This window comes from Oryctolagus cuniculus, chromosome 7 (assembly GCF_051225735.1).
Source record: "Oryctolagus cuniculus isolate XC-2025 breed Fujian yellow rabbit chromosome 7, ASM5122573v1, whole genome shotgun sequence".
Lineage (NCBI taxonomy): Eukaryota > Metazoa > Chordata > Mammalia > Lagomorpha > Leporidae > Oryctolagus > Oryctolagus cuniculus.
In genome coordinates, this window is record NC_142873.1 from 152,259,756 (window position 1) to 152,285,175 (window position 25,420).

The 25,420-nt window shown below is 44.1% G+C and overlaps 1 protein-coding gene across 14 annotated transcripts in view; it reads left to right on the top strand.

Annotated features, from left to right (window-relative positions):
• UBR4 (ubiquitin protein ligase E3 component n-recognin 4) overlaps positions 1-25,420 on the top strand; it is a 158,502-nt gene that overhangs the window by 45,216 nt on the left and 87,866 nt on the right. For 13 of the 14 annotated variants that reach the window (XM_051858039.3, XM_089301426.1, XM_051858043.3 and 10 more), the window contains 23 exons: positions 110-279; positions 2,466-2,748; positions 3,658-3,793; positions 4,715-4,794; positions 5,669-5,797; positions 7,102-7,284; positions 7,424-7,546; positions 7,636-7,865; positions 9,486-9,607; positions 10,847-10,944; positions 12,169-12,326; positions 13,706-13,915; positions 15,345-15,446; positions 15,751-15,851; positions 16,102-16,300; positions 16,668-16,856; positions 17,305-17,368; positions 19,400-19,591; positions 20,130-20,200; positions 20,291-20,438; positions 21,251-21,478; positions 22,626-22,796; positions 24,968-25,150. In XM_051858039.3, the coding sequence (XP_051713999.2) occupies positions 110-279; positions 2,466-2,748; positions 3,658-3,793; positions 4,715-4,794; positions 5,669-5,797; positions 7,102-7,284; positions 7,424-7,546; positions 7,636-7,865; positions 9,486-9,607; positions 10,847-10,944; positions 12,169-12,326; positions 13,706-13,915; positions 15,345-15,446; positions 15,751-15,851; positions 16,102-16,300; positions 16,668-16,856; positions 17,305-17,368; positions 19,400-19,591; positions 20,130-20,200; positions 20,291-20,438; positions 21,251-21,478; positions 22,626-22,796; positions 24,968-25,150 (3,570 nt within the window). Of the gene's footprint in view, positions 1-109; positions 280-2,465; positions 2,749-3,657; positions 3,794-4,714; positions 4,795-5,668; positions 5,798-7,101; positions 7,285-7,423; positions 7,547-7,635; positions 7,866-9,485; positions 9,608-10,846; positions 10,945-12,168; positions 12,327-13,705; positions 13,916-15,344; positions 15,447-15,750; positions 15,852-16,101; positions 16,301-16,667; positions 16,857-16,974; positions 17,024-17,304; positions 17,369-19,399; positions 19,592-20,129; positions 20,201-20,290; positions 20,439-21,250; positions 21,479-22,625; positions 22,797-24,967; positions 25,151-25,420 lie in introns of those variants that run through there. The other variant, XM_089301431.1, reaches the window with a different exon arrangement.

A 25,420-nucleotide genomic window follows, 5' to 3' on the forward strand; every position in this document is an offset into this window, starting at 1 on the left:
AATCTGAATCTGGGTCCTTTGTTCTTTAATGTACTCCATCTTGTATTAAAATAGTGGACATTAGAGAGCAGGAATAACCTTTTGACCTTGTTGTTTTCTTTCATATCAGAATACCCTGTTGCAGCAGCTGGGTGTCGCTCCTTTTGCTGACGGCCCTTGGCCCTTGTACATCCACCCTCAAGGCCTCTCCGTGCTTTCACGTCTCCTGCTCCTCTGGCAGCATAAAGCTGGCACCCAAGGTGACCCTGACGTCCCTGAATGCCTGAAAGTGTGGGACAGGTAAGGAAACTCCAAGAGAAAGTCTACATAGAAGGTTTTGTACTTTTTTTATTTTTTTATTTTTATTTTTTGACAGGCAGAGTTAGTGAGAGAGAGAGAGAGACAGAGAGAGAGAGAGAGAAAAAGTTCTTCCTTCCATTGGTTTACCCCCAAAATGGTCACTACGGCTGGTGCACTGCGCTGATCCATAGCCAGGAGCCAGGTGCTTCTCCTGGTCTCCCATGGGGTGCAGGGTCCAAGCACTTGGGCCATCCTCCACTCCTTCCCGGGCCACAGCAGAGAGCTGGCCTGGAAGAGGGGCAACTGGAACAGAATCTGGCGCCTCGACTGGGACTAGAACCCAGGGTGCCGGCGCCACAGGCAGAGGATTAGCCTAGTGAGTCGCAGCGCCTGCTGGTTTTGTACTTTTTAAAAACATCTGTTTGACTTCTTTGTAGTTATCTTTGGCTTTGAGATCTTACTGTGATCATAAGTATTTTGCATGGGGACGATGGATGTGTGAAGGGCGAGGTGCAGGAAGATGTGCTGTTAAAAAAGAAGTATGTTGATTACGATTTAATAAAGAATGTTCCTATTACATGTGAGGGATTTGATGATCATCATTAGATAGGGCCTGGATCTTAAACATAACCAATTTTATCTTGACCTGATATTTTTGAAAGAGAGGGAAGAAAACCCTGTCCTTGGTTTTACTTTCAGCATGAATCCATTTAGATTGACTTTTTGGATAAATTTTAAAGAAATTTTTCCCTTGGGGGAAGCTCAGATTAATCATACAAATCCTCCTTAGATGGACCTGTATTTGCCATTTTTGTTTCCATGGTTAGTAGTCTTCAAAGCAGTTTGTTTTCCTAAAAGGCTTTGCTTTTCTATTCTCCATTCTAGGATCAAATAGCTCTAATGCTGGATTTGAGAAATCATAAACCTCCTTGAATGCCAGCTACCCAAATAAATTTTTCCTGGTGGAATCTTGCAAAAAGGCAGAGAGGATGGGAATGGGAGGCTGGGATTGGGGATGCTGTTGTACAGAAAAAGGAGCCCCTTTTTAAACACAGATGTTTTTCATAGTTTCCAAAGGCAGTGCAGAGAATTGGCTGGTTTTTTTTTTTTTCTTCAGAAAACCTGTTCTGATAAGTTCTCTGAATTGTATAATTTCTCTTTTATAGTTTGATAATATACTGTGTTATTTTTGACTATTATGCAGTGCTTTTAATGTTAGCATAAACTCTTGAAACTAGAATTACTTTTTTTTGAAGATTTATGTTACTTGAAAGTTGCACAAAGAGAGAAGGAGAGGCAGAGAGATTGAGGTCTTTCATCCGCTGGTTCACTCCCCAGTTGGTTGAAATGGCCAGAGCTGTGCCAATCCGAAGCCAGGAGCTTCTTCTGGGTCTCCCACTCGGGTGCAGGGTGAAAGGAAAGGCCACCACAAAACACACCAAACACCAGAGTAAGGGAAAAGGCTTATTGTCAGGTGGGGGAAACCTGACAGGCTGCCTCCCCGTGCACAGAGAGAACAACAGCCTGTACTGGGAAAACAGGTGTTACACAGCTTTGTGGAGTTAAGGAAGGGGGAGCGGCAAGTCCTGCTAGGGTGGGGGTGGAGCTGACACTTGTGATTGGGCTATTTGGTCATCTGACTTCTAGTAAGCTGGGCTGGGCTTAGGAAGATGGCACCATTTTACTTACACAGGGGCCCAAGGACTTGGGCCATCTTCTACTGCTTTCCCAGGTCATAGTAGAGAGCTGGATTGGAAGTGGAGCAGCCGGGACTAGAACTGGCGCCCATATGTGTTGTCGGCACTGTGGTGGCGGCATTACCTGCTACAGCACAGCTCTGGTCCCTAGAATTATATTTAGAGAATCAAAGTGTAGGGAAAAGTCATCAAATTGGTTCTTTCTGCATGTATTTACCTGTTACAAAGCAGCAGCAGCAGCACTTTTGGGAGTGATTCCTGGTCTTCCCGTCATCACACATCAACTGCCGTAGCCACAGTTGAGAGCTGAGCAGTTCTTAGACATGTTTTATGGCCAAATCTAACTTTTTTGTTGCCAAAACTTATCTCTTTGTGTTCTTTTTACCATGTAAATTTCTTCCCTTTTGTGTTTTTTATCTTAAAGCCTGGGTTTAAGAAGCTTAATTCTAGCACTTGACTTAGTAACTCTTTTCTGTTTTCTCATGGTAGATTTTTGTCTACAATGAAGCAGAATGCCCTGCAAGGTGTGGTGCCCAGTGAGACAGAGGACTTGAACGTAGAGCACCTGCAGCTGCTGCTCCTCATCTTCCACAACTTCACCGAGCAGGGCCGGCGCACCGTATTCACCCTCTTTGTCCAGATTATCCAGGAGCTGAGTGGCCACATGGATGCTCAGATGCGCTCCGTGCCTCTCATCCTGGCCCGCCTCCTGTTGATCTTTGATTACCTACTTCATCAGTACTCCAAAGCCCCTGTTTATCTGTTTGAGCAGGTACAGGTCAACACATTCTGTTTGCTTTACTGGTTTCAAAAACTTTGTTCTTCGTTGAATCTTTCATGGTCCAAAGCCAACATGAGTTGCTCACCTTTCCTTTCCAGGGTTGGTGGCGGCTTACGGAAACTACTGAGACTTGTAGAAGTTGCTTGCACTTGATGTTTAGCCATGACCGACGCAGATAGATTGCTGGCTTTGATGTGTTTGTTAATGTTGGAACATAGGCTTTGTTCCTGTGAGGGGCCTTGTTTTGCCTATGGCCTTGGGCCCCAGTGAGGACGGTCGATCCTCTGGATGTCTAGATTCTCTATCTGTGTGTCAAAAATTTTTGAGGAGCAAAATACTCAAAAAACTTAAAGACATCTGTACTGCATATGTGCGGACTTTTTTCCCCCTAAACAATACAGTGTAAGAACTGCATGTTGCTTACACTTTGTTAGGTCTTGATAGTAATCTAGAGATGATTTGAAGTCTATTGAAGAATGTGCACAGGTTGTTTGCAGGTCCTACACCATTTTATGTAAAGAACTTGAGTATCTACACAGTTTGGGATGCTTGCGGGTCCTGGAACCAATCCCTATTGAATATACTGAAGAGGAATCACATTCTTCAATGGTTGAAGGACGGCCAAGCAGTAAATTGTATGGATTAGTAAAGTGTTTGGTTGAGGTTTGAGGGGGTGAGTTAAAGGGTTACCTGCATTTCTGAAAATGTTTTCTTGGAGCACTGTTCCCTCTGTGCTCCATCAAAAAATGCTTTCCAGAAGTGGAAATGCTTTTCAGTTTTTTCTTTTGGTTTGTGAGTGTCTCATGCTTTGATACCTACCAATTGATTATCATGGCTGGAGTGGAAAGTAGCATAGTGACTGTGTATCTTTCTTAATTTGTGTAATTTCTGTTTTAAAAGGTGCAGCATAACCTGCTGAGTCCTCCTTATGGGTGGGCAAGTGGATCCCAGGACAGCAACAGCCGCCGGGCAACCACGCCTCTCTACCATGGGTTTAAAGAGGTAGAAGAAAACTGGGCTAAGCATTTTTCTTCAGGTAAGAAAGAAGGAGTCACCAAGAAAATGACTTACTGGTTCACTTTGGCAGGGCTGAATTTTAAACTGGGAGATGGCTAGAGGATCTTTGCCCACCTGCTATAGTCTGCTCTCTGGGTGTCTCTAATGTACCTGTAGATTCAAGATGTTCTTAGGAATTGACTCCCATATGCTCCAAATTTATTTGTAAAAATGTGGCAGTAATAATTAAGATTCCTTGTACATGGATTCTTGCCACTTTTGGTAAATAAATTTAATTTTCCTCAGTTTCTCTTAGAGTTGTGGTTCTGACCACAACTCAGCTTTCCTTCATGTGTTGGTGACAGACTTGTGGAAATAATGGGAACACGGTGTTCTCTCCAGCATGTGCTCTCAAACTGTAGCCTTCCTTTCTTGTAACCAGCTACTTCTTGTTTTCATTTTCAGTGTGTATTTGCTCTCAGCCTGAGGGTTATTGGATGTTAACTGTATTTTGTAGAAACTTTGATGAAGCCTTACTATGAGTTTACAGTCATACCTTAACAAGCTCATTTCTTATTGAGGAAACAAATAGCATTAAGGTTTAATGCGTTCAGTTTAATGATAGAATTTTGTAGTTATCCTGATTGTAGAGCATATTGGTTAGCTCCTATAGCTGTGGTTCTCAGCTGGGATGGGTTTTGTCCCAGTTCAGGTGACTTGGCAATGTCTGGAGACATCACTGGTTGTGTCAGCTCGGGGAGTGCTTCCAGCTTTCACTGGGTAGAAGCCAGGGATGCTGTTCGGTCTGTACCGCACGGGACGGATCTCTCAGCAAAGAATTATCTTGGCCCCACATCTCAGTAGTGCCAACTTTGAGAAGTCTTATTTGGAAGTATTTTCATAGATTTTACAGTTTATACTTGTTTGGCAGAGAAATGAAACCATTCTTACTGCTTTTCAGATGCAGTCCCACAACCCAGATTCTACTGTGTCCTGTCCCCAGAAGCCTCAGAGGATGATTTGAACCGGCTTGATTCTGTGGTACCAGAAATTTCAAAGCTCCATTTTATAAATTGTTTGGGTAGTCTCCAGTAAGATCAGGCTATCAAGGGGAGAGGGAATGATTTAGCTTTTGTAATGAGGGAATTTGGCCTGTACTAGGATTTCAGCTTATTCTAAAAGGAAAATGTATTTTGAGATTTATTTGCTGAGCTGTATTTTTCCTGTAGGGTCATCCTTTCTGATGGTTAACACCCTTCATGCATTATTTCTGAAGATTGTCCTAAGTTAGCACTTGTCATGTGCAAATATATTAATGGACAGAAGGAGATTCCTCACTGTTATTCTAAAGCCTGAGGTTGTGTGCTTAGAGTAGCTCACTGGCTGAGTGAAGCCCCAGAGTTAGAATCTGCTGCAAGGAGAAATTAAGGATAATTAATGGGCTGTTTTGTCAGTCATGAGATTGAGCGTTCAAGCATAGGTAGCAGGAAAAAATGTTTTAAAAAATGAGAAATGGGCCGGCGCCGCGGCTCACTAGGCTAATCCTCCGCCTAGCGGCGCCGGCACACCGGGTTCTAGTCCCGGTCGGGGCGCCGGATTCTGTCCCGGTTGCCCCTCTTCCAGGCCAGCCCTCTGCTGTGGCCAAGGAGTGCAGTGGAGGATGGCCCAGGTGCTTGGGCCCTGCACCCCATGGGAGACCAGGAAAAGCACCTGGCTCCTGGCTCCTGCCATCGGATCAGCGCGGTGCGCCAGCCGCAGCGCGCTGGCCGCGGCGGCCATTGGAGGGTGAACCAACGGCAAAAGGAAGACCTTTCTCTCTGTCTCTCTCTCTCACTGTCCACTCTGCCTGTCAAAAAAAAAAAAAAAAAAAAAAAAAAAAAAAAATGAGAAATGTTTCTTTCTTGCTTGCTGTTAGGCATGTGATGTGCTTTTCTCCAAGCTTGTTAAATACGACGAGCTTTACACTGCCCTCACAGCCCTGCTTGCAGCTGGGTCCCAGCTTGACACGGTCAGGAGGAAGGAAAACAAGAATGTGACAGCCCTGGTAAGACCAGCAAGTCCCCGCGTGAGTGTGGGCTGTGTGTGGTAGGGTTTGATGATTCTCTCAGAAATTTCCTTCTGGGATCTAATCAGTTTATTGAATGCTGTGGTGTTTCTGGGTCATTTGGTTGGTTATTTTCACTTCACAAATAATTTCATCATTTTTCCTTTTTTTTTTTTTTTTTTTTTTTTTGGTTAGTGCTGAGAGAAGTATGACGTTGAGAGCTAATAACCTTGAAATACTGTATCTCCCATGGGCACTGATTGATTTGTGATAATGAAAGCCTTGGGGCCAGCGTTTTGCTGTAATTGGTTAAGCTGCTTCCTGCAGCGTTGGCATCCCATGTAGGTGCCACTTTGAGATCCAGTTGTTCCACTTCTGATCCACATTCCTGCTAATGTGCCTGGGAAAGCAAGCAGAAGATGGCTAAGTGGATGACCTGGAAGAAGCTCCTGGCTTTGATTTGGCCCAGCCCCGGCCCTTGCGGCTTTTTGGAGAGTGAACCAGTGGATGAAAAATAATCTCTCTCTCTGTTTCTCTTTCTCCCCTTCTCCCCTTCCCTCCCACCATCCTCTCTGTGCCTCTCCCTCTCTTTCTCTTTGTAACTGTGCGTTTCAAATAAATAAAATAAATCTTTAAAAAATATAAAAAACCCTCACGTTTTTACTTAAACTGTTTTTTAAAAAGTTATGTATATAATTTATTTGAAAAGCAGAGAAAGAGATCTTCCATTCTCTGGTTCAGTCCCCAAATGCCTGCAGCAGCCAGGAACTCAGTCCAGGTCTCCCAAGTGGGTGGCCGGGCCATCACCTGCTGCCTGTCAGGGTGCACATTAGCAAGAAGCTGGGCTCAGGAGTAGAGCTGGGAATTGAACTCAGGCACTTTGATATGAGATGCAGGCATCACAAATGGTGTCTTAACTGTCATGCTAAATCCCCGTCCCTGAGATTTTGTATGGTCCTTTCAGTGAGTGTCTCTATGAGAGGACTTCAAAAAGTTAATGCAAAATATATATTATAAAAAAACTGCATGATTTCAAATTTTTTTCCACTAAAATAAGCTTATCTTTTAATTCCATTTTTCCATGAACATTTTGAAGTGTTCTTGCATTTGTGGAAGTCCTCACAGCAATTGTAGGCCACAGGAGGGCTGGATGATTGAGAGCCTAGCAAGCAGAAGGTCCTGCTCTGTTTTGGTTACTTGGCATATCATTGGGTAGCCAAAATTGTCTTCAAAAAGCCTTTGGGATTGTAAACAGTGGAGAATACAAATGCTGATTCTGTGCCTGCTCCTTTTGTTGCTTCCAGGAGGCCTGTGCCCTTCAGTATTACTTCTTAATATTATGGAGGATCCTAGGAATTTTGCCACCATCAAAGACTTACATGAATCAGTTGGCCATGAACTCTCCTGAGATGAGTGAATGTGACATCTTACACACCCTGCGATGGTCTTCCCGCCTCAGGATCAGCTCCTATGTCAGCTGGATAAAGGTACCTCAGTGGAACACAGAACTTGCTGCCGTGGGGTATTCAAAGCCAAAGTGTCTGTGCTTATTGGAACTTTTAAATTAAAGATAACGAAAGCTTTGGACTCTGTCTCCTAAGTCATTTCTTCTCGCTGTCCAAATAGGATCACCTTATCAAACAGGGGATGAAGATGGATCATGCTGGCTCTCTCATAGAACTGGCCTCTACCAAGTGTAGCTCAGTGAAGTACGATGTTGAAATTGTAGAGGAATACTTTGCTCGACAGGTATGTTATTGTTGGAATTGTAGTGATAGAACTTGGCTCCTACTACAGCCTTTTGTGATCACTAATTAGTATCTTGGCTATTTTTAAAGATCTCGTCGTTCTGTAGCATCGACTGCACCACCATCTTGCAGCTCCATGAAATTCCCAGCCTGCAGTCCATTTACACCCTGGACGCTGCCATCTCCAAGGTCCAGGTCTCATTGGATGAGCATTTTTCTAAGATGGCTGCTGAGACCGATCCTCAGAAATCATCTGAGATTACCAAGAATCTCCTTCCAGCCACGCTGCAGCTCATTGACACCTATGCATCATTCACCAGGTGTGCTGGACTGCCCACCCGACACGGCAGCAACCCGTCACTGGGCCCATGGCCCAGTGACTCAGTTTACACTTTCTTTTCATCAGCATAGGGTCCCATTCTGTACCCCCCATCTCCTTCCCCTCCGCACTGGGTATAATGTTTTCTTCTCCAATTTGAATGGGAACCTGATGAGGGGATTTTTAGGTAGTTCAGGAGGAAGTTCAGTTTTTATAATTCTTTAAATATTTTCTGGCACTTTACTTGTAGGGTACAAAGAAAGATAATGTAGTTCTCCTAAACACTATCATTTCTGTTACTGAGATGAAGCTCTTTAAATGCTTTTGAAGTTTCATGATATGTAGTTAGCTGAAAACATTCTGAATGAGTTATTGGTTGGAATTTCAGCTCTTCCTGTAACAGACATTGCAGATTATGTGTCCTGTAGACTTTGGCCTGCATGTTTAAATATTTTAAAATTCAGTTTAAAAAGATGTTAAAACCAATGGATAGAAGAACTTTCTGTCTTAGTCACTGTCTTTTAGATAAGTAAATTAATACATCTTAAAAAAACTAACAGAAGATACTTCTCTCCCTCTTTTTTATTTTTTTGTAAATGTTTATTTGAAATGGTTACAGAGTGAGAGGGAGAGACAGAGAGATATCTTTGATATGCTGGTTCACTCCCCAGATGGCTACAGCAGGCAAGACCGGGCCAGGCTGAATCCAGAAGCCAGGAGCTGCTTCTGGGTCTCCCACATGGGAGGCAGGGGCCCAAGTACTTGGGCCTTTTTCTTCTACTTCCCAGGCAGTTACCAGAGAGCAGGATTAGAAGTGGAGCAGCCAGGATAACCATATGGGTTGCTGGTGTTGCAGGCTGTGGCTTTACTCACTTTCACATCTCCGCCTCCCCTTTCTCTTTCTTACTCTCCCTCTTAACCTAGTGAATAAATCTGTAAAAAAATAAATAAACCACTAGATAGAAAATCTTTTTCTGTCTCTCCCATCATCTCTTTCTGTCATTGTGCCTTTCAAATAAGTATATCTAAATCTTAAAAAAGAAAATTGGGAGACTATTTGAAACTTTTTTGGCATTTTTTGAATTGGAAGAAGTAGCAACACTAGGCTTGACTTCCCACAGGACAGCAATTTAGTAGAGCTGAGCAGTGGCTTCTGTTTGTAGCATTTTTCATCTGACCTTTCTTAAGCCCATTTCCTATACCTGGTCCCTGTCAGACCTCACTGTTGAGCCCCTCTTCTGTGGGGTTTTCATGCTCACAGAGGCCTGGATCTTTGCAAAATGTAACTGTGTGTTTTAGTGTGAATGCCTTGAAGTAGAGAGAGGGCCGTCAGGTGGCAAGGTTTTTAACAAGTATGAGCAGTAAACATAAACAGTAAGTATGAGTGCCTGAAACGTTAGGTGCTTTTCTAAGTGCTTCAGATGCAACAGTGAGCAAAACAGACCACATTTTTGCCCCCTGGAGCTTGTCTTGTCTGGATTATTGGTACTCTCAACTGTGTTTAATAGTGAACTGAGGTGCAAGTTTTCAGCTTGTCTAGAGTTAGTGCCTCCTAGCTATGATGGGATCAAGTTTCTGTGGCTTCACCTACCCCCCTCCCCCGCCCCCTTTTTTTCTTCAGAGCCTATTTGCTGCAGAACTTTAGTGAAGAGGGAACCACTGAAAAACCTTCCAAGGAGAAGCTGCATGGCTTTGCTGCTGTTTTGGCTATTGGCTCTAGTAGGTGCAAGGCGAATACACTCGGTGAGTGAACGAGAGTACCTGTGGATAATGCTGTCACTATTACTACTAGTAGTACTGCTTCCCTCCCTCCCGGCCTGTTTATGGCACTTTCCTTTTTTTGGAGTCTCCTTGCTGTGTGTTGGGCATTAGCATGGGTTTATCTGTCTTGATCTTCACATAACCTATCAGGTAAATATTGTTGGTATCTCCTTTTTATTCATTGGGAAATTGATATTTAGAGAAGTTATTTGCCCAACATCCTACATCCTGGATGTGATGGAGTTGCGATCCAAGCTGAGATCAGTTGGTTCCAAGGCATTGCGCTATGTTCTTTTCATTTCTTGTGATCAGAAAGACTAGTCAGCTACTACCTCCTGCTTGGAAAAATCTTTCCTGGATTAGGAATGATCTGATGGAAATAATGAATGTAAAATCAAAGGACTTAAGCAGGATTGGAGTTAGAGTGCAGCAGTTTCCCTTTATAATTATATCCTTTTGTGTTCTCCTTAAATTCAAGCTTTAACTACAGTTTTTAGTATTTGTTTGAAAGTAGAGAGAGACAGAGATTTCCCATCTGCTAGTTGACTCCCCAAATGCTTGCAGTAGGCAGGACTGGACCAGATCAAAGCCAAAAGCCAAGAGCTCAATCTGAGTGTTGGTGGCAGGGACTCAAGTACTTGAGCTGTGTCCCAGGGTGCACATTAGCCTGAAGCTGGAATCAGGAGCAGAGACAGGACTTAAACCCAAGCACTGCAATGTGGGATATGAGCATCCCAAATGGTATCTTAACTGTTGTGTCAAATGCCTGCCCCTAAATAGTTTTCATTTAGTGCTACTTAACTAAATGCTGTTTTAAATGTGTGTTAGTTAAAAAAAAAAGTGTGTTAGTGATCCCTGCCCTCATGATTTATCATAAGGAGAAGAGATTAAAACAATATCTGTTCTAAGAAGGGGGAGCAGATGTTTAATGGTGATTTTTATCATCACTTGCTGTGATTCACCACCCTTTGCATCATGTTTTCAGTTTTCTTGTAATATTAGAAAATGAATGCGATAGGAAATGAAAACCTTATAATTAGTATTGTTAGCTATTAAGCAGTTAGCTGGTTCTTGGCTATAATACTGTTGTTAGAATGTCCATCTAGTAATTACTTTGACAACCTGGGCTATAGTGTTTTTTTCTGTGTTTGGGCTGGGCTTGTTAAATGCTCTGGGTCGTTCTTTCATGCAGTGCTTCCTTGTCCTTTTTGTTGCCTCCAGGTCCAACACTGGTTCAGAACTTGCCCTCCTCGGTGCAGGCTGTGTGTGAGTCCTGGAACAACATCAATACCAATGAATTTCCCAATATTGGATCCTGGGTCAGTCCCTGTCAGCTGTGTGATGAGAAATACTGAGCACTGGCCATCCTGTGTTCTGTTCTTGAGGTGTAGACTGGCCACCAAGAGGTCTTTGTATTGTGCAATGCTGTTTGCTGTGGCCGAATCCATAATCAACAAGTTTAATTATGCAAGTGGTTCTTTTCCTTAGAACTTTGTTCTGAGAGGATAAACTGTTTTGTTTCTCTCAGTCCCGGTTTCTTCTCCTATTAAATGCTTGGATGTGACAGTTAATAGGTTAAAGGAAAAAATGCCTAGTGTATTACCTGTCACATGAATTCTCAATAAATATTAGTTCTGTTTCATTTCCTTTTTAGATTATATCCTGTTCCTTTTGTCACAGTTGTTCAGTCTTCTTTTAATTTACTTGGCTTTGTGTATCTTATGTTCATACTGTCTCTCCTAACAGTTTATTCTGACATGGAAGTTCTTGGGAAAAGCTCAGTAGGTTACAGTCTTGTTATCCCTGACCTTTGTGTGTGTTCTGTACACACCACCCAGGGCTGTGGTACAGGATAAGTATGATCTGTATTACAGAGACCAGGTTTGTTACAAAATCCACATCCTTGTCAGTCATTGCTGACAAGCAGTGGTTTTACTGTTAAATATAATATATTCTAGGTGTTTTTAAAAAAGAGGTATTGGGATTTGTTGAAGTTAACTGTCATTTTTGTTCTAATGAAAACTTGTGAATATTTATTTGTCTGCCCTACTTTTCTTTTCCTTTTTTAAAGATTTATTTATGTATTTGAAAGTGAGAGTTTCAGTGAAAGAGGGACAGACACAGAGAGAGGTCTCCATCCACTGGGTCCCTTCCCAGGTGCCGCAACAGCCAGGGCTGGGCCAGCGGAAGCCACGAGCTTCTACAGGTCTCCCGCATGCTTAGCTGGGGACAAAGCACTTGGGCCATCTTCCATTGTTTTTCTGGGCCATTAGCAGGGAGTTGGATTGGAAGTGGAGTGGCCAGGACACGAAGCTGTACCCATATGGGATGCCAGCATTGCAGGTGGTGGCTTTACCCACTGTACCACAACACCTGTCCCTCTGCCCTACTTTTCTTCTCAGGCTGTTTAACAGTAAATACTGAGTAGAGGACACTGTTTATAAACCCCTGTGGGGTCTTAGTCAATGTCAACTTTTTTTCCATGTGAGAATTCTGTCCAGTGTAGACTGTCTATCCGTCATATCTGTTTTGCTTCCTTTCAGCGCAATGCCTTTGCCAATGACACCATCCCTTCAGAGAGTTATATCAGTGCTGTGCAAGCTGCTCACCTGGGGACTCTCTGTGGCCAGAGTCTGCCCCTGGCTGCTTCCCTGAAGCATACCCTCCTCTCCCTGGTCCGGTTAACGGGAGATCTTATCGTGTGAGTACCTAGTGCATAACCCTAAGTTAGGTCTGTTCATCTGTATTCTCTCGTAGCTAATGGAGGATAGTGAGAGATCTTCTAACTACGTAATGATGAGTTTTTTTTACTCCTTTTCAGTAGAGAGAACCTGTTGCTTCAAAGTATGAGGATTCACTTAGACTTTTTTTTTTTTTTTTTTTAAGATTTATTTATTTGCAAGGCAGAGTTACAGAGAGGCAGAAGCAGAGGCAGAGAGAGAGGTCTTCCATTTGCTGGTTCATTCCCCAAATGGCCGCAATGGCTGGAGCTGAGCCCATCAGGAGCCAGGAGCTTCTTCTGGATCTCTGATGCGAGTGCAGGGGCCCAAGTACTTAGGCCATTTTCTGCTGCTTTCCCAGGCCATAGCAGAGAGCTGGGTCAGAAGAGGAGCAGCCAGGTCTTGAACTGGCACCCATATGGGATGCTGGCACCACAGGCCGCAGCTTTACCCACTATACCACAGTGCTGGCCTGAGACTGACTTTTAACTTAGACCTGAGGGGGCAACAGAATACCTCCTTTCTTACTGTGTAGTATTTCAGAAAACACTTGCTTATTCTAAACCATTTTGTAATTTAAAAGTGCTTTTTGGTTTAAATTTTAAAGTGATAGTTAGTGACAAATTGATTATTTGACATTTCCCCATAGTCATTATGGGAATAAGGCAGGCCAATGAAGGGACTATTTCATCTTCCTGTATATAGGCAACAGGTACAGTTATATATCATGTTGCTTGAGTTATCCAGATTCCTGGAACTTCTTCCAGAAAGCTTGTCTGGATAGATCACTTGCTTAGGTTTCAGTTAATTTTTTTTTTTATTTTAACATTATAAAAATGTGTCTTACTAATTTAACTATTTATTTAAAGATCTATTTACTTATTCTGAAGGCAGTGTTACAGAGAGAGAGGGAGGGAGAGAGGTCTTCCATCTGCTGCTGCAGTCCCTAAATGGCCACAACTGCCGCAGCTGGACCTTTCTGAAGCCAAGAGCCAGGAGCCTCCTCCGGGTCTCCCACATGGGTGCAGGGGCCCAAGCTCTTGGGCCATCTTCTGTTGCTTTCCCAGGCACATCAGCAGGGAGCTGGACCAGAAATGAAGCAATCAGAACTCAAACTGGCACCCATGTGGCATGGTGGTGCCACAGGGAGCATTTTACCCGCTGTGCCTCAGCGCCAGCCCCTAACTTGACATTTAATAAAGGAATTTTTTCCATGGAAGTGATTTTTGCTACAACTATGAAGGGAAAAGACTAGAATAAAAGCCCTTTCCCTAGTAAATGATTGAATCACTCTATTCCTGCCTTGCAGCATTTTGAAGTGTGTGTATTTTCTAACATGGCTCCGTTTTCTTTGCTGAAGTTGGTCGGATGAGATGAACCCACCACAGGTAATTCGGACCCTGCTGCCCCTTCTTTTGGAGTCGAGCACTGAGAGCGTTGCTGAGATCAGTAGCAACTCCCTGGAACGCATCTTGGGCCCTGCAGAGTCTGATGAGTTCTTGGCCCGGGTTTATGAGAAGCTGATCACTGGCTGTTACAACATTCTGGCCAATCATGCGGACCCCAACAGGTGAGCCTGAGGGAGGAGAACAGAAGGTTCTTGTAACAAATTCTGCACTTGTGTGTATTTTGCATGCATTTGGAAATTAAAGAAGAGTTATTCAGAATTGTGTGATTAATGCTTAGGAATAAATATTAAGAAAATGGAAGGCTTAAATGTTCAGATTTGGAGATTTAAATAATTCAGTAAGTGATGCCCATGTTCTGTGTTAGATGTGATGAGGATACAGATCTGGCCAGTAGAGTTAGCTTGTAATGTTACTGTTTTTTAAAGATTTTTAAAATTTATTTGAAAGAAGTCTTCCATGTACTGGTTCACTCCCCATATAATCATAATAGCCAGGGCTCAGGCAGGCTGAAGCTGGGAGCCTGGAATTCCATCTGGGTTTCCTGCATGGGTGACAGGGCCCAAGCATCTGAGCCGTCTTCTGCAGCTTTACTCTGGCACTTTAGCAGGGAGCTGGATCAGAAGTGGGACAGCTGGGACTTAACTGAGGCCCAAATGGGTTGCTGGTGTTCAAGTGATGGCTTTACATGCTGCCCCACAGTGCTGGCCTCGGTTTCTAACATTTTTGAGACCCCACTTCTGAAATAGAATTAGGAGATCCCACCACATTGGGTGACCCTTGATTGTTTAGACTATGTTGGTGTTGGAAGAGCAATAAAGAGCAGTCATGTTGTTCTTAACACTCCATTGAGAACTCTTAAGTGGTCAAGTATTGAGTCATTTTTTGAACAGATAAAGAATTTGACACTGTTCATGCAGAAATGATTTGTCTCAAATTCTCCCCACCCCAAGAAAAGTCAGTGGCAGAATCTAGCTAATACTCTAAGCTTTAGACGGCTTTTCTGTTTAATTTTCTAGGAAAGAGAGTAGTCAAGTAAAATTAGAGTGCTACTGTTATTCATTAAATGTTTATTGAAATCTTCCTGCTGTGTGTCATGCTTTATATTAAGGTTTTTTTTTTTTTTCAAATATTTATTTATCTATTTGAAAGTCAGATTTACGCAGAGAAGGAGAGGCAGAGAGAGAGAGAGTCTTCCATCTGCTGGTTCACTCCCAAATTGGCCGCAATGGCCAGAGCTGAGCTGTTCCAGAGCCAGGAGCTTCTTCCAGGTCTCAACTGGGTGCAGGGGCCCAAGGACTTGAGCCTTCTACTGCTTTCCCAGGCCATAGCAGAGAGGTGGATTGGAAGAGGAGCAGCTATATGGGATCTGGCACTGCAGGCTGGCACCTGCACCCATATGGGATGCTGGCACTGCAGGCTGTGGCTCCACCCCTATTCCACAATACCAACCCCTATGTTAAGCTTTGACAGGGCACAATTGAGCATTGTCTTCAAAATCTGCTTGTAAACAAACAAGCTTACATTTTTAAACATCAGGTCAGGAAATTGAAACAGGTTTGATTACTGTTAATTTTTACTTTTGATTCTCAGTGGACTGGATGAATCCATCTTGGAGGAATGTCTCCAGTATTTGGAAAAACAACTGGAAAGCAGCCAGGCTCGCAAAGCTATGGAGGAATTTTTCTCTGACAGGTGACTATATTTCATTTTATTCAGTGAACATTTTTTTAATGCTCCTTGAAAGGAAGGAGCTGTATGTATTGACTCATTATTCTTTCTCAGAGAATACCAAAGGCCTACTTCGATGCCTGTATTTTGGGGAGGACTTAGGTTAATTACTGACTCCTTGAAGTAATTGATGAGGGGTTGGATTCCAGGAACACCTTATGTTGTTGACTCCCAGTAGCTATTTCCCTGGAGGAGATGAGATTGTAAAGAAATAGAAACGAATGCCTTTTATGTGAGGCTTAATGTGATTCTTCCATTTTCCCCCCAGTGGAGAACTTGTGCAGATCATGATGGCAACAGCCAATGAGAACCTCTCTGCTAAATTCTGTAACCGAGTTTTGAAATTCTTCACCAAACTCTTCCAGCTGAGTGAGTGACAGCTTTTGGTAATCTTCTTATGGGAACTTTGATGTCCAGCTAATACTGTGCATATCTTCTGCCCGAGTTTAACTATAGCATGAAAATGCTAACAAGTGGAGAGAATCCCTCGGAGAAAGTTTAGAAGGAAGTTGAAAACTTGCTTGAAGCCTTTTCCCATTTTCCTGGCCCACAGTTTGCCCTCTTCCCCATTTTCCCTTCACCTTCTTCACTGACCCCTAGCTTGTCGATCTGTTCCTAGCTGAGAAGAGCCCTAATCCTAGCCTCTTGCATCTCTGCGGCTCTCTGGCACAGCTGGCTTGTGTGGAACCTGTACGTCTGCAGGCCTGGCTCACACGCATGACAACGTCACCCCCAAAAGATTCTGATCAGCTGGACATAATTCAGGAGAACCGGCAGCTGTTGCAGTTACTGACCACATACATTGTTAGGGAAAACAGGTAAAACTTGTTTGTATGTTATGTGTCCCTAACAAGCCCAGAAATACATTGGGGGTGAATCTGTCTTCCCTGTAGGCATCAGTCGTAGCATTTTCAGGGGTTTCTTATCTCCGCTTCGCTAGACTAAGGGAATCCGGTTTAGTTTCTTGATCTTTCTCGTAGAAAAAGCTTTAATTACTGGGCCTGTCTGTTGAAACCTGAGTGAATGTTTTGTAGACTATATCCAAAACTGGAGTTGGGAATGTAGTCGTGTATTTAATTTTTAATTTGAAAGTTCTTTTGGTTACTCTTGCACATTTGAGATACACAGTCAGGTTTCTATTGGTTATTTATTGACTTCCTCTTCTTTTTTTTTTTTTTTTGCCAGCCAAGTTGGGGAAGGTGTGTGTGCTGTACTTCTGGGCACCCTGACCCCCATGGCAACAGAGATGCTCACTAACGGTGATGGGACTGGCTTCCCTGAACTCATGGTTGTGATGGCCACTCTGGCCAGTGCAGGTCAAGGTGCTGGTCACCTTCAACTCCATAATGCTGCTGTGGACTGGCTGGGCAGATGGTAAGATAATGAAATTGGAGGAACCCATCTGTAGGTTACAACATTGCTTTTGGAGAAGAGGGAGGGTAATTACACATTATTTTCTTTGTAGCTTGGAGTGAGTTTTAAAGAAAGTTCAATCTCTACCTTTTTATTGGGGATTGAGGTGACCCAGTCACTCTGTTCACGTAAGATTTAATATTCATTATTTTCCTGGTGGAATTTTCTGTTCATTATTAATTATTTCCTATTAATTATTTTTAAGAGAAGTCTTGGAAAGAGTATACCACATGTCAGTGATAATCCTAAGACCAGAACACCCCACACTATGACTGTGTTACTTATAGATTTGCTAAGAATGCTTTTTGCTCAGATTATCCATACATTGATTCAAGGTTCATGAAGATGCTTCCTTTGGTTACTTAGATGACTTTATGGCCCCCCTCCCCCTTTTTTTCCTTTGGTACAGTAAGAAATACCTGTCACAGAAGAATGTCGTTGAAAAACTGAATGCCAATGTAATGCATGGGAAGGTAAGACAACCGTCAGGGAGTGGGGAAGAGGGGATTCTCCTCTCTGGATCAGATGGAAGGCAGGCTGTCCTGCCCGTTGGCTTCTGTCCCTGGCTAGCCTACAGAGGATATAGCTGAAAGACCTTTCTAGGTGTGTATGCTCTCAGGCCCCTGACAAGTGGCCATTAGTGATAGGAAGGAAGTATTCTGGTAAGCAAGCATCCAGCAGGATCCTTCAAACAGTGAATTCCTGTGTCGCTGCCATGGGGTAGAAAACTGCACTGAGTCAGGGCCTTGAGGTTGCAGACGTCTTCCTCCACTCCAGGCCAGATGCCACCGTTGTTTAATTTGCCTGAAGGTTCAGGTCACTGTGGCATGTGAAAGGAGTTTGAAGTTGACAGAAATTTGTGTTCAGCATTTTTTAACCTCCATTCAACCCACGGACTTGACATAGCTGGTAGCTTGCCTCTGAGACCCAGCATGGTACCATTCCTTTCTCACTCCTTTCTTGCTGAAATGTCAAAGTGTGGAGTGAAGCAACTTAGAAATCTCAGTCTCTGACGCCAGCCTGTTGGGATTTTAGGCAAATTTGTAAAGCACCTGCAGTGATTGACTGGATCATTCTTCTCTTGCTCTCTGAAACTGTTCCTCTCTGAGAATTATTTTCACTAATAGTTAAAGAAAATGCTAATGTAGGGAAATTGTGCTAATGAGATAAGATAGCACCATTGTCTTGAATGATTTTAATATCATTTACTCCATTCTCCTATTCAATTTTATTTCATCTTATAAGGTATTGTAAAGAGTTATCTTTTTTTTTTTGTTTTGTTTTTTTTTTTTTTTTTTTTTTTTGTTTTTTGTTTTTTTTTTTGACAGGCAGAGTGGACAGTGAGAGAGAGAGAGAAACAGAGAGAAAGGTCTTCCTTTGCCGTTGGTTCACCCTCCAATGGCCGCCGTGGCCGGCGCGCTGCGGCCGGCGCACCGCGCTGATCCGATGGCAGAAGCCAGGAGCCAGGTGCTTTTCCTGGTCTCCCATGGGGTGCAGGGCCCAAGCACCTGGGCCATCCTCCACTGCACTCCCTGGCCACAGCAGAGAGCTGGCCTGGAAGAGGGGCAACCGGGACAGAATCCGGCGCCCCGACCGGGACTAGAACCCGGTGTGCCGGCGCCGCTAGGCGGAGGATTAGCCTAGTGAGCCGCGGCGCCGGCCCAAAGAGTTATCTTTGTGCTTAAGAATGAATGAACGGCCGGCGCCGCGGCTCACTAGGCTAATCCTCCGCCTAGCGGCGCCGGCACACCAGGTTCTAGTCCCGGTCGGGGCGCCGGATTCTGTCCCGGTTGCCCCTCTTCCAGGCCAGCTCTCTGCTGTGGCCAGGGAGTGCAGTGGAGGATGGCCCAGGTGCTTGGGCCCTGCACCCCATGGGAGACCAGGAGAAGCACCTGGCTCCTGGCTCCTGCCATCGGATCAGCGCGGCGGCCATTGGAGGGTGAACCAACGGCAAAAGGAAGACCTTTCTCTCTGTCTCTCTCTCTCACTGTCCACTCTGCCTGTCAAAAAAAAAAAAAAAAAAAAAAAAAAAAGAATGAACATAGGGCGAGCATTGTGGCATGGTGGCCAAAAACTGCCACCTACAATGCCAGCATCCCATATGGGTGCTGGTTTGAGTCCTAGCTTTCTCCACTTCCAATCCAGCTTCCTGCTAATGTGCCTGGGAAAGCAGTGGAAGATGGCCCAAGTGTTTGGGCCCCTACACCCGTGTTGGAGACCTGAATGAAGCTCCTGGCTTCAGCCTGGCCCAACCCTGGCTGTTGTGGCCATCTGGAGACTGAACCAGTGGATGGAAGGTCTCTCTTTCCATCTCTTTCTGTAACTCTTGACTTTCAAATACATAAATCTTTAAAAAAAAAAGGGGGGGGGGATGAATAAATGTATACTAATTCAGTACATTTTACTGGCCAGCTATCTACAAATATAGTGATAATTTCTAGGAAAATAGGTAATTGAAACCCAAGAGGCCAATGTTTCTGTGGGGTTGTGATCTTGTCTTACAGCATGTGATAGTCTTGGAGTGCACATGTCACATTATGTCTTACCTGGCTGATGTCACGAACGCTCTGAGCCAGAGTAATGGTCAAGGTCCAAGTCATCTGTCAGTGGATGGGGAAGAGAGGGCCATTGAAGTGGACTCGGATTGGGTGGAGGAGTTGGCAGTGGAAGAGGAAGATTCCCAGGCTGAGGATTCAGTAAGTACTATGTGATCTCTCAGTTCACCTCTCAAGGTAAGAACAGAATAGCACTCTAACAGGCCTTTGGCTCTCTATCCCAGCCCCTCTTGAGCTTCCAAATTTCCCAGTCCTTGTTACTTTGTTCCAGCTTATGTAACTAAGCCAGATTCTGATATATTTTAGGCATGGAGAACAAGCCAAGGGGATCTAACCTCTTGAGTTGAGAGTTTTTCATAAGCATATGTGCGTCTTTTACTCAGAATCACTTGTTGCCTACTTCTTCAGTCTTTGCATTCAGAATAGAATTTCGGGATGATAGGAACTCCCTTGTTAAGAAAGCATTCAAATTTCTTGTTTTCTTAACCACAAAGTCTGAAGGTTTCACCTGAAATTGCAGCAGATTTTCACTCAATTGGCTTTTTCCAGTTGGGCCAGGTTGCTGTTGACCATGTATGAGTCCACTCTTCATTCTTCCAAGGTGTTGAAGTAGGGTGTTTTTATGGGTATTTATGGGGAGCCCTGTATTTCTGAGTAACATGGCTTACTATCATTGAAGGATGAAGACTCGCTTTGCAATAAACTCTGCACTTTTACGATCACACAGAAAGAATTCATGAACCAGCACTGGTAAGAGTAGTTCTTCCTCTTAGGTGGGAGTTTGCTGGGCCTTGATGGTTGGCATTTCCAGGCTTATTTGCTGGTTCTTGTTTTTTGTAGGTATCACTGTCACACCTGTAAAATGGTTGACGGGGTGGGTGTGTGCACGGTGTGTGCTAAGGTGTGCCACAAGGATCATGAGATTTCCTATGCCAAGTATGGGTCCTTCTTCTGTGACTGTGGAGCCAAGGAAGATGGCAGCTGTTTGGTGAGAGATTTGGGGCCTTCATTGAGCTAAACAGTGTGACTTGCTAGCGCTAGTGACAGGGAAAAACTGGAGGGTTCCCATATCACCTCTGTGGTACCAGGGTCTAGGATTATGTTCTGGGTTTGTCACTGGGTTTGTACAAATCTGGCCTAAGCACTTCACTTAGAATGTTAGAACTAACAGGCTTATTTGTGATCTTATAGTCAATTTTTTTGAAAGATTTATTCATTTATTATTTGAAAGTAGGAGTTACACAGAGAGAGAAGGAGAGGCAGAAAGAGAGAGAGAGAGAAAGAGAAAGAGAAAGAGAAAGAGAAAGAGAAATCTTCCATCTGCTGGTTCACTCCTCAGATGGCTGCAGCGGCCGGAGCTGCATTGATCTGAAGCCAGGAGCTTCTTCCAGGTCTCCCACGTGGGTGTAGGGGCCCAAGAGCTTGGGCCATCTTCTGCTGCTATCCCAGGCCATAGCAGAGAGCATGATTGGAAGTGGAGCAGCCGGCTCTCGAACCGGCGCTCATATAGGATGCCAGCACTTCAGGCCAGGGTGTTAACCCGCTGCACCACAGCGCTGGCCCTGTAGTTAATTTTTTAAGACCTCCTTTTAATTGCAGATGTTCTAACCAAGGCCTAATGCTCTGAGTGAATAAAGAAGTTAGTGAATGTCATGAAGATAAGGGTGTAGCTTTTGGATAACATTTACTTACTCAACCAGTTTCTCCTTTGGTCAGATTTTCATCTGAGATTTTAGGTGTAATTTATTTCATCTGTGCTGTGGCTAGAATTTAGGAACTTTTGACATTTTCTGTCCCTAGGCACTGGTGAAGAGGACTCCTAGCAGTGGCATGAGCTCCACCATGAAGGAGTCAGCATTTCAAAGTGAACCCAGGGTTTCAGAGAGTCTGGTGCGCCATGCCAGCACCTCGCCAGCTGACAAGGCCAAGGTTACCATCAGTGATGGAAAAGTTGCTGATGAAGAAAAGCCCAAAAAGAGCAGCCTGTGCCGTACAGTAGAGGGCTGCCGGGAGGAGCTGCAGAACCAGGTGGGACCTAGTCTATGCCAGCAGGTAGTTCAGAGCCTGGCACGTTTGAGTGGGAGTAAAAGATGCACAAGGCTTGCAAGTGATACTTTTCTCTCTCTTTAGCAGTTTTTATGGTGTGAATATAGAAACTATGTGGTGTCAGCCCCTAGGGAAGGATTTAGGACTGAGGAGTATTAGGAGTCTGTAGGGGTTGGTGGGAGGGTAATTTGTAGCTTTGTAATGTTCTGGAGCACCTCTTCTGGTTGCACAAAATGATTTTTTGTGATTTCTTTATTAGTTTTCCAAGGGTGGTGTGTAGCCACTGTAAACCTATGAAGAACTTCAAAAAGTTCTTGAAAAATGAATTAAAACATAATAATTTGTGTAAAAAATTTGAAAGCCATGCATAATTTTTTAAAATAAACATTTTCCATGAACTTTTGAAGACCCTTCATATATATATATATAGGTACACACACACACACACACGCACACTCACTTCAAAATATGCCCTAAAATTAACTTATTCTTTTCATTCCATTTTCCATGAACTTCTTTTTCATTTCTAAGATTTGTTTTATTTATTTGAAAAGCAGAGTGACAGGGAGAGGGATGGACAGAGAGAAAGAGATCTTCTATCAAGTGGCTTATTCCCCTTATTGCCATAGCATTTGGGGCTGGACTGGGCCAAAGCTGGGAACCAGGAATTCCATGTGGGTCTCCCAAATGGGTGGTAGGGGCCCAACGCTTTTGCCATCTTTCACTGCTTTCCCAGGCACAACAGGATCAGAAGCAGAACAGCTGGCACTCCGATGTGGCATGCCAGTGCAACAGGCAGCAGCCTAACTCATTGTGCCACAATGCTGGCCCCTGAACAAACTTTATAACTATTTCATCAAGTATACAAAGAGGAGGGATTGGCCAGTTATATATGGTGTTTGCTTTCACACGTTAGGGTTTCTGTGTGACTCCTGCTTTAGAAAGATTGTTTTAGAGTTGGCAGCACAATAGTGTATTGACTGAAATCAAATTCAGGATTGTGGAGAGAATGAGATGATGGCTTGCTTAGCTAAATGGAAGTGGGGAAACTGGTTCTGAAGGTAGGGACTGGCAAGATTTTTCTGACTAATGTGACCCCTCTCCCACCTTTTGTTTCTGCACTTCTCAGGCCAATTTCTCCTTCGCTCCTCTTGTGTTAGACATGCTCAATTTCCTCATGGATGCCATTCAGACCAACTTTCAGCAAGCGTCAGCTGTGGGTAGCAGCAGCCGGGCTCAGCAGGCCCTCAGTGAGCTGCATACAGTGGACAAGGTGGTTGAGATGACGGATCAACTGATGGTGAGTGTGTCAGGGCCACACAGTTCGGTGGTTATGGAAACCAAGTGCTTGGAACATAGAGATGTGCAAAGTACTCTGAGGAATATGCTTAGAACAGTTCATCCCTGGCCCTTCAGAACATAGAATTTATGTCTTGTGGTTTTCCCAGAATTTCTTATGAACAATGTGAAAGCATATGAGGTGTTTCTTCAAAAGGAGGGAACCCAAGGTCATTTGAACCAACCCAGGATAACTTCAGTTTTTCACGTGACATGGCTTGTAAGTCCATGGCATTATCCATTTTTAAAACCTGCTGCTCTAGCACTGAATTTCAGTCTTTTGCTGTGGCCTTCCTGGTCTCTTTAAGAGCAGTTGTGTGAAGTAATGAAAAATAAAGTGATGGCAATTACTAAAGGAAAGTGAACAGATGTTGTGGATGAAGTAAACAGAATCAGTCTCACAAGCTGGTGCTTTCAAGGAATAACACTCGACTTGGGAGTACACACACATTCACAGCTGTATTCTGTGTTTTATTAGAAATCAATCACAGGTGTTTAAGATTTATTTGTTTGCAAGAGTTTCAGAGAGAGAGGAGAGAGAGAGAGAGATCTTTCATCCACTGGTTCACTCCCCAAATGGCTGCAGTGACCAGACCTGGCCTGGCCAAAGCCAAGAGCCAGGAGCTTCTTATGGGTCTCCCACGTGTGTGCAGAGTCCTGAGCACTTGGGCCATCCTCTGCTGTTTTCCAAGGTGCTTTAGCAGGGAGGTGGATGGGAAGCAAAGCAGCCGGGACACAAACTGGTGCCCGTATGGGACGTTAACACTGCAGATGGTGATTTAACTTGCTGTAACACATTGCTGACCCCATCCGTCACAGTGTTTTAGCACTGGATTTTCAGTTGTTTAAGATGAAGATAAAAAATCCTGGAGTAGGGTTGGTAACCTCTAATATTGCTGACTTCAATTTGCCAGTTTAAAGTAATGAAAAAAATTCCATCTGTTATCAACCATCATTTTATAAAAGAAAGGACATTTTTGTTTTTTGACAGGCAGAGTTAGAGAGAGAGAGAAAGGTCTCCCTTTTTTCCGTTGGTTCACCCCCCAAAATGGCTGCTGCGGCCGGCGTGCTGCGCCGATCCGAAGCCAGGAGCCAGGTGCTTCCCCCTGGTCTCCCATGCGGGTGCAGGGCCCAAGTACTTAGGCCATCCTCCACTGCCTTCCCGGGCCACAGCAGAGAGCTGGACTGGAAGAAGAACAACCGGGACTAGAACCCAGAGTGCTGGCGCCACAGGCAGAGGATTAGCCAAGTGAGCCGCAGCATTGGCCAAAAGAAAGGACATTTTAACATTTATAAGGCCAGTATTTTAATTGTGAAAGATTGTTTTGAAAGGCAAAATGATAGAGGGAGAGAGAGAGAGGGAGAGGGAGCTTTCTTTCTTTCTTTTTTTTTTTTTTTTAAAGATTTATTTAATTATTTGAAAGATTTACACAGAGAGAGGAGAGGCAGAGAGAGAGAGAAAGAGGTCTTCCATCCAATGGCTTACTCCCCAGCTGCCACGGCCAAAGCTGCGCCGATCCAAAGCTAGGAGCCAGGAGCTTCTTCCGGGTCTCCCATTTGGATGCAGGGGCCCAAAGACTTGGGCCATCTTCTACTGTTATCCCAGGCCCATAGCAGAGAGCTGGATTGGAAGTAGAGCAGTCAGGACTCGAACCGACGCCTATATGGTTTGCCGGCACTTCAGGCCAGGGCGTTAACCAGATGTGCCACAGTGCCAGCTTTCATTTGCTAAGTCATTCCCTAAATGTCTGCTACAACCAGGGGTAAACCCGGTCAAAGCCAGGAGCCAGGAACTACATCCTGGTCTCTCATGTAGGTGGCAGGGACTCAAGTACTTAGGCCATCATCATCTGTTTTCTCAGGTGCAGTAACAGGGATCTGTATCAGAAGTGAAGTAGACTGGACTCACACCTGCGCTCTGATAGGGGATTGCAGGCATCCAAGTGGCAGCTTAATCCACTGCACTACAATTCCCCCTCTCTCCCCTCAGCCACGTTATTGTTGGAATGATAATAACTTCAATAAATTTACCCAGCTATCCAGGGATTGGAACTTGAAATCTCTTCAATCACATGAATAGTGTAGGAATCCCTTCACTCCTACTTCTTATTTCTCTGCTTCCGTCTTTGCCAGGTTCCCACCTTAGGCTCTCAGGAAGGTGCCTTTGAGAATGTTCGGATGAATTATAGTGGAGATCAAGGCCAGACAATTCGGCAGCTGATCAGTGCCCATGTGCTCAGGCGGGTGGCTATGTGTGTCCTCTCTTCCCCTCACGGACGCCGCCAGCATTTGGCTGTCAGCCACGAAAAGGGCAAGGTGGGTCTTCACTTCGTCTCACTCATTTTAGGTTATGTTTGTCCTAAATACTAAGCAAAACAGATAGATGACCATGCTTAGCTTGGTTGTCTGAGGAAAAGTCCTTTGAGTCCAAAGAATATTTTTGGGATAGATCTCCCCGAGTTATCTGATGAGACCTACATCTGGTATGACTAGGTAGAGGCTGTTTGTAATTAGTAAAATCCCACTCAGCATATCCTTCATGCTCCTAGGAAAAGGTAGTGACAAGCCAGTACTTAGACCACTTGG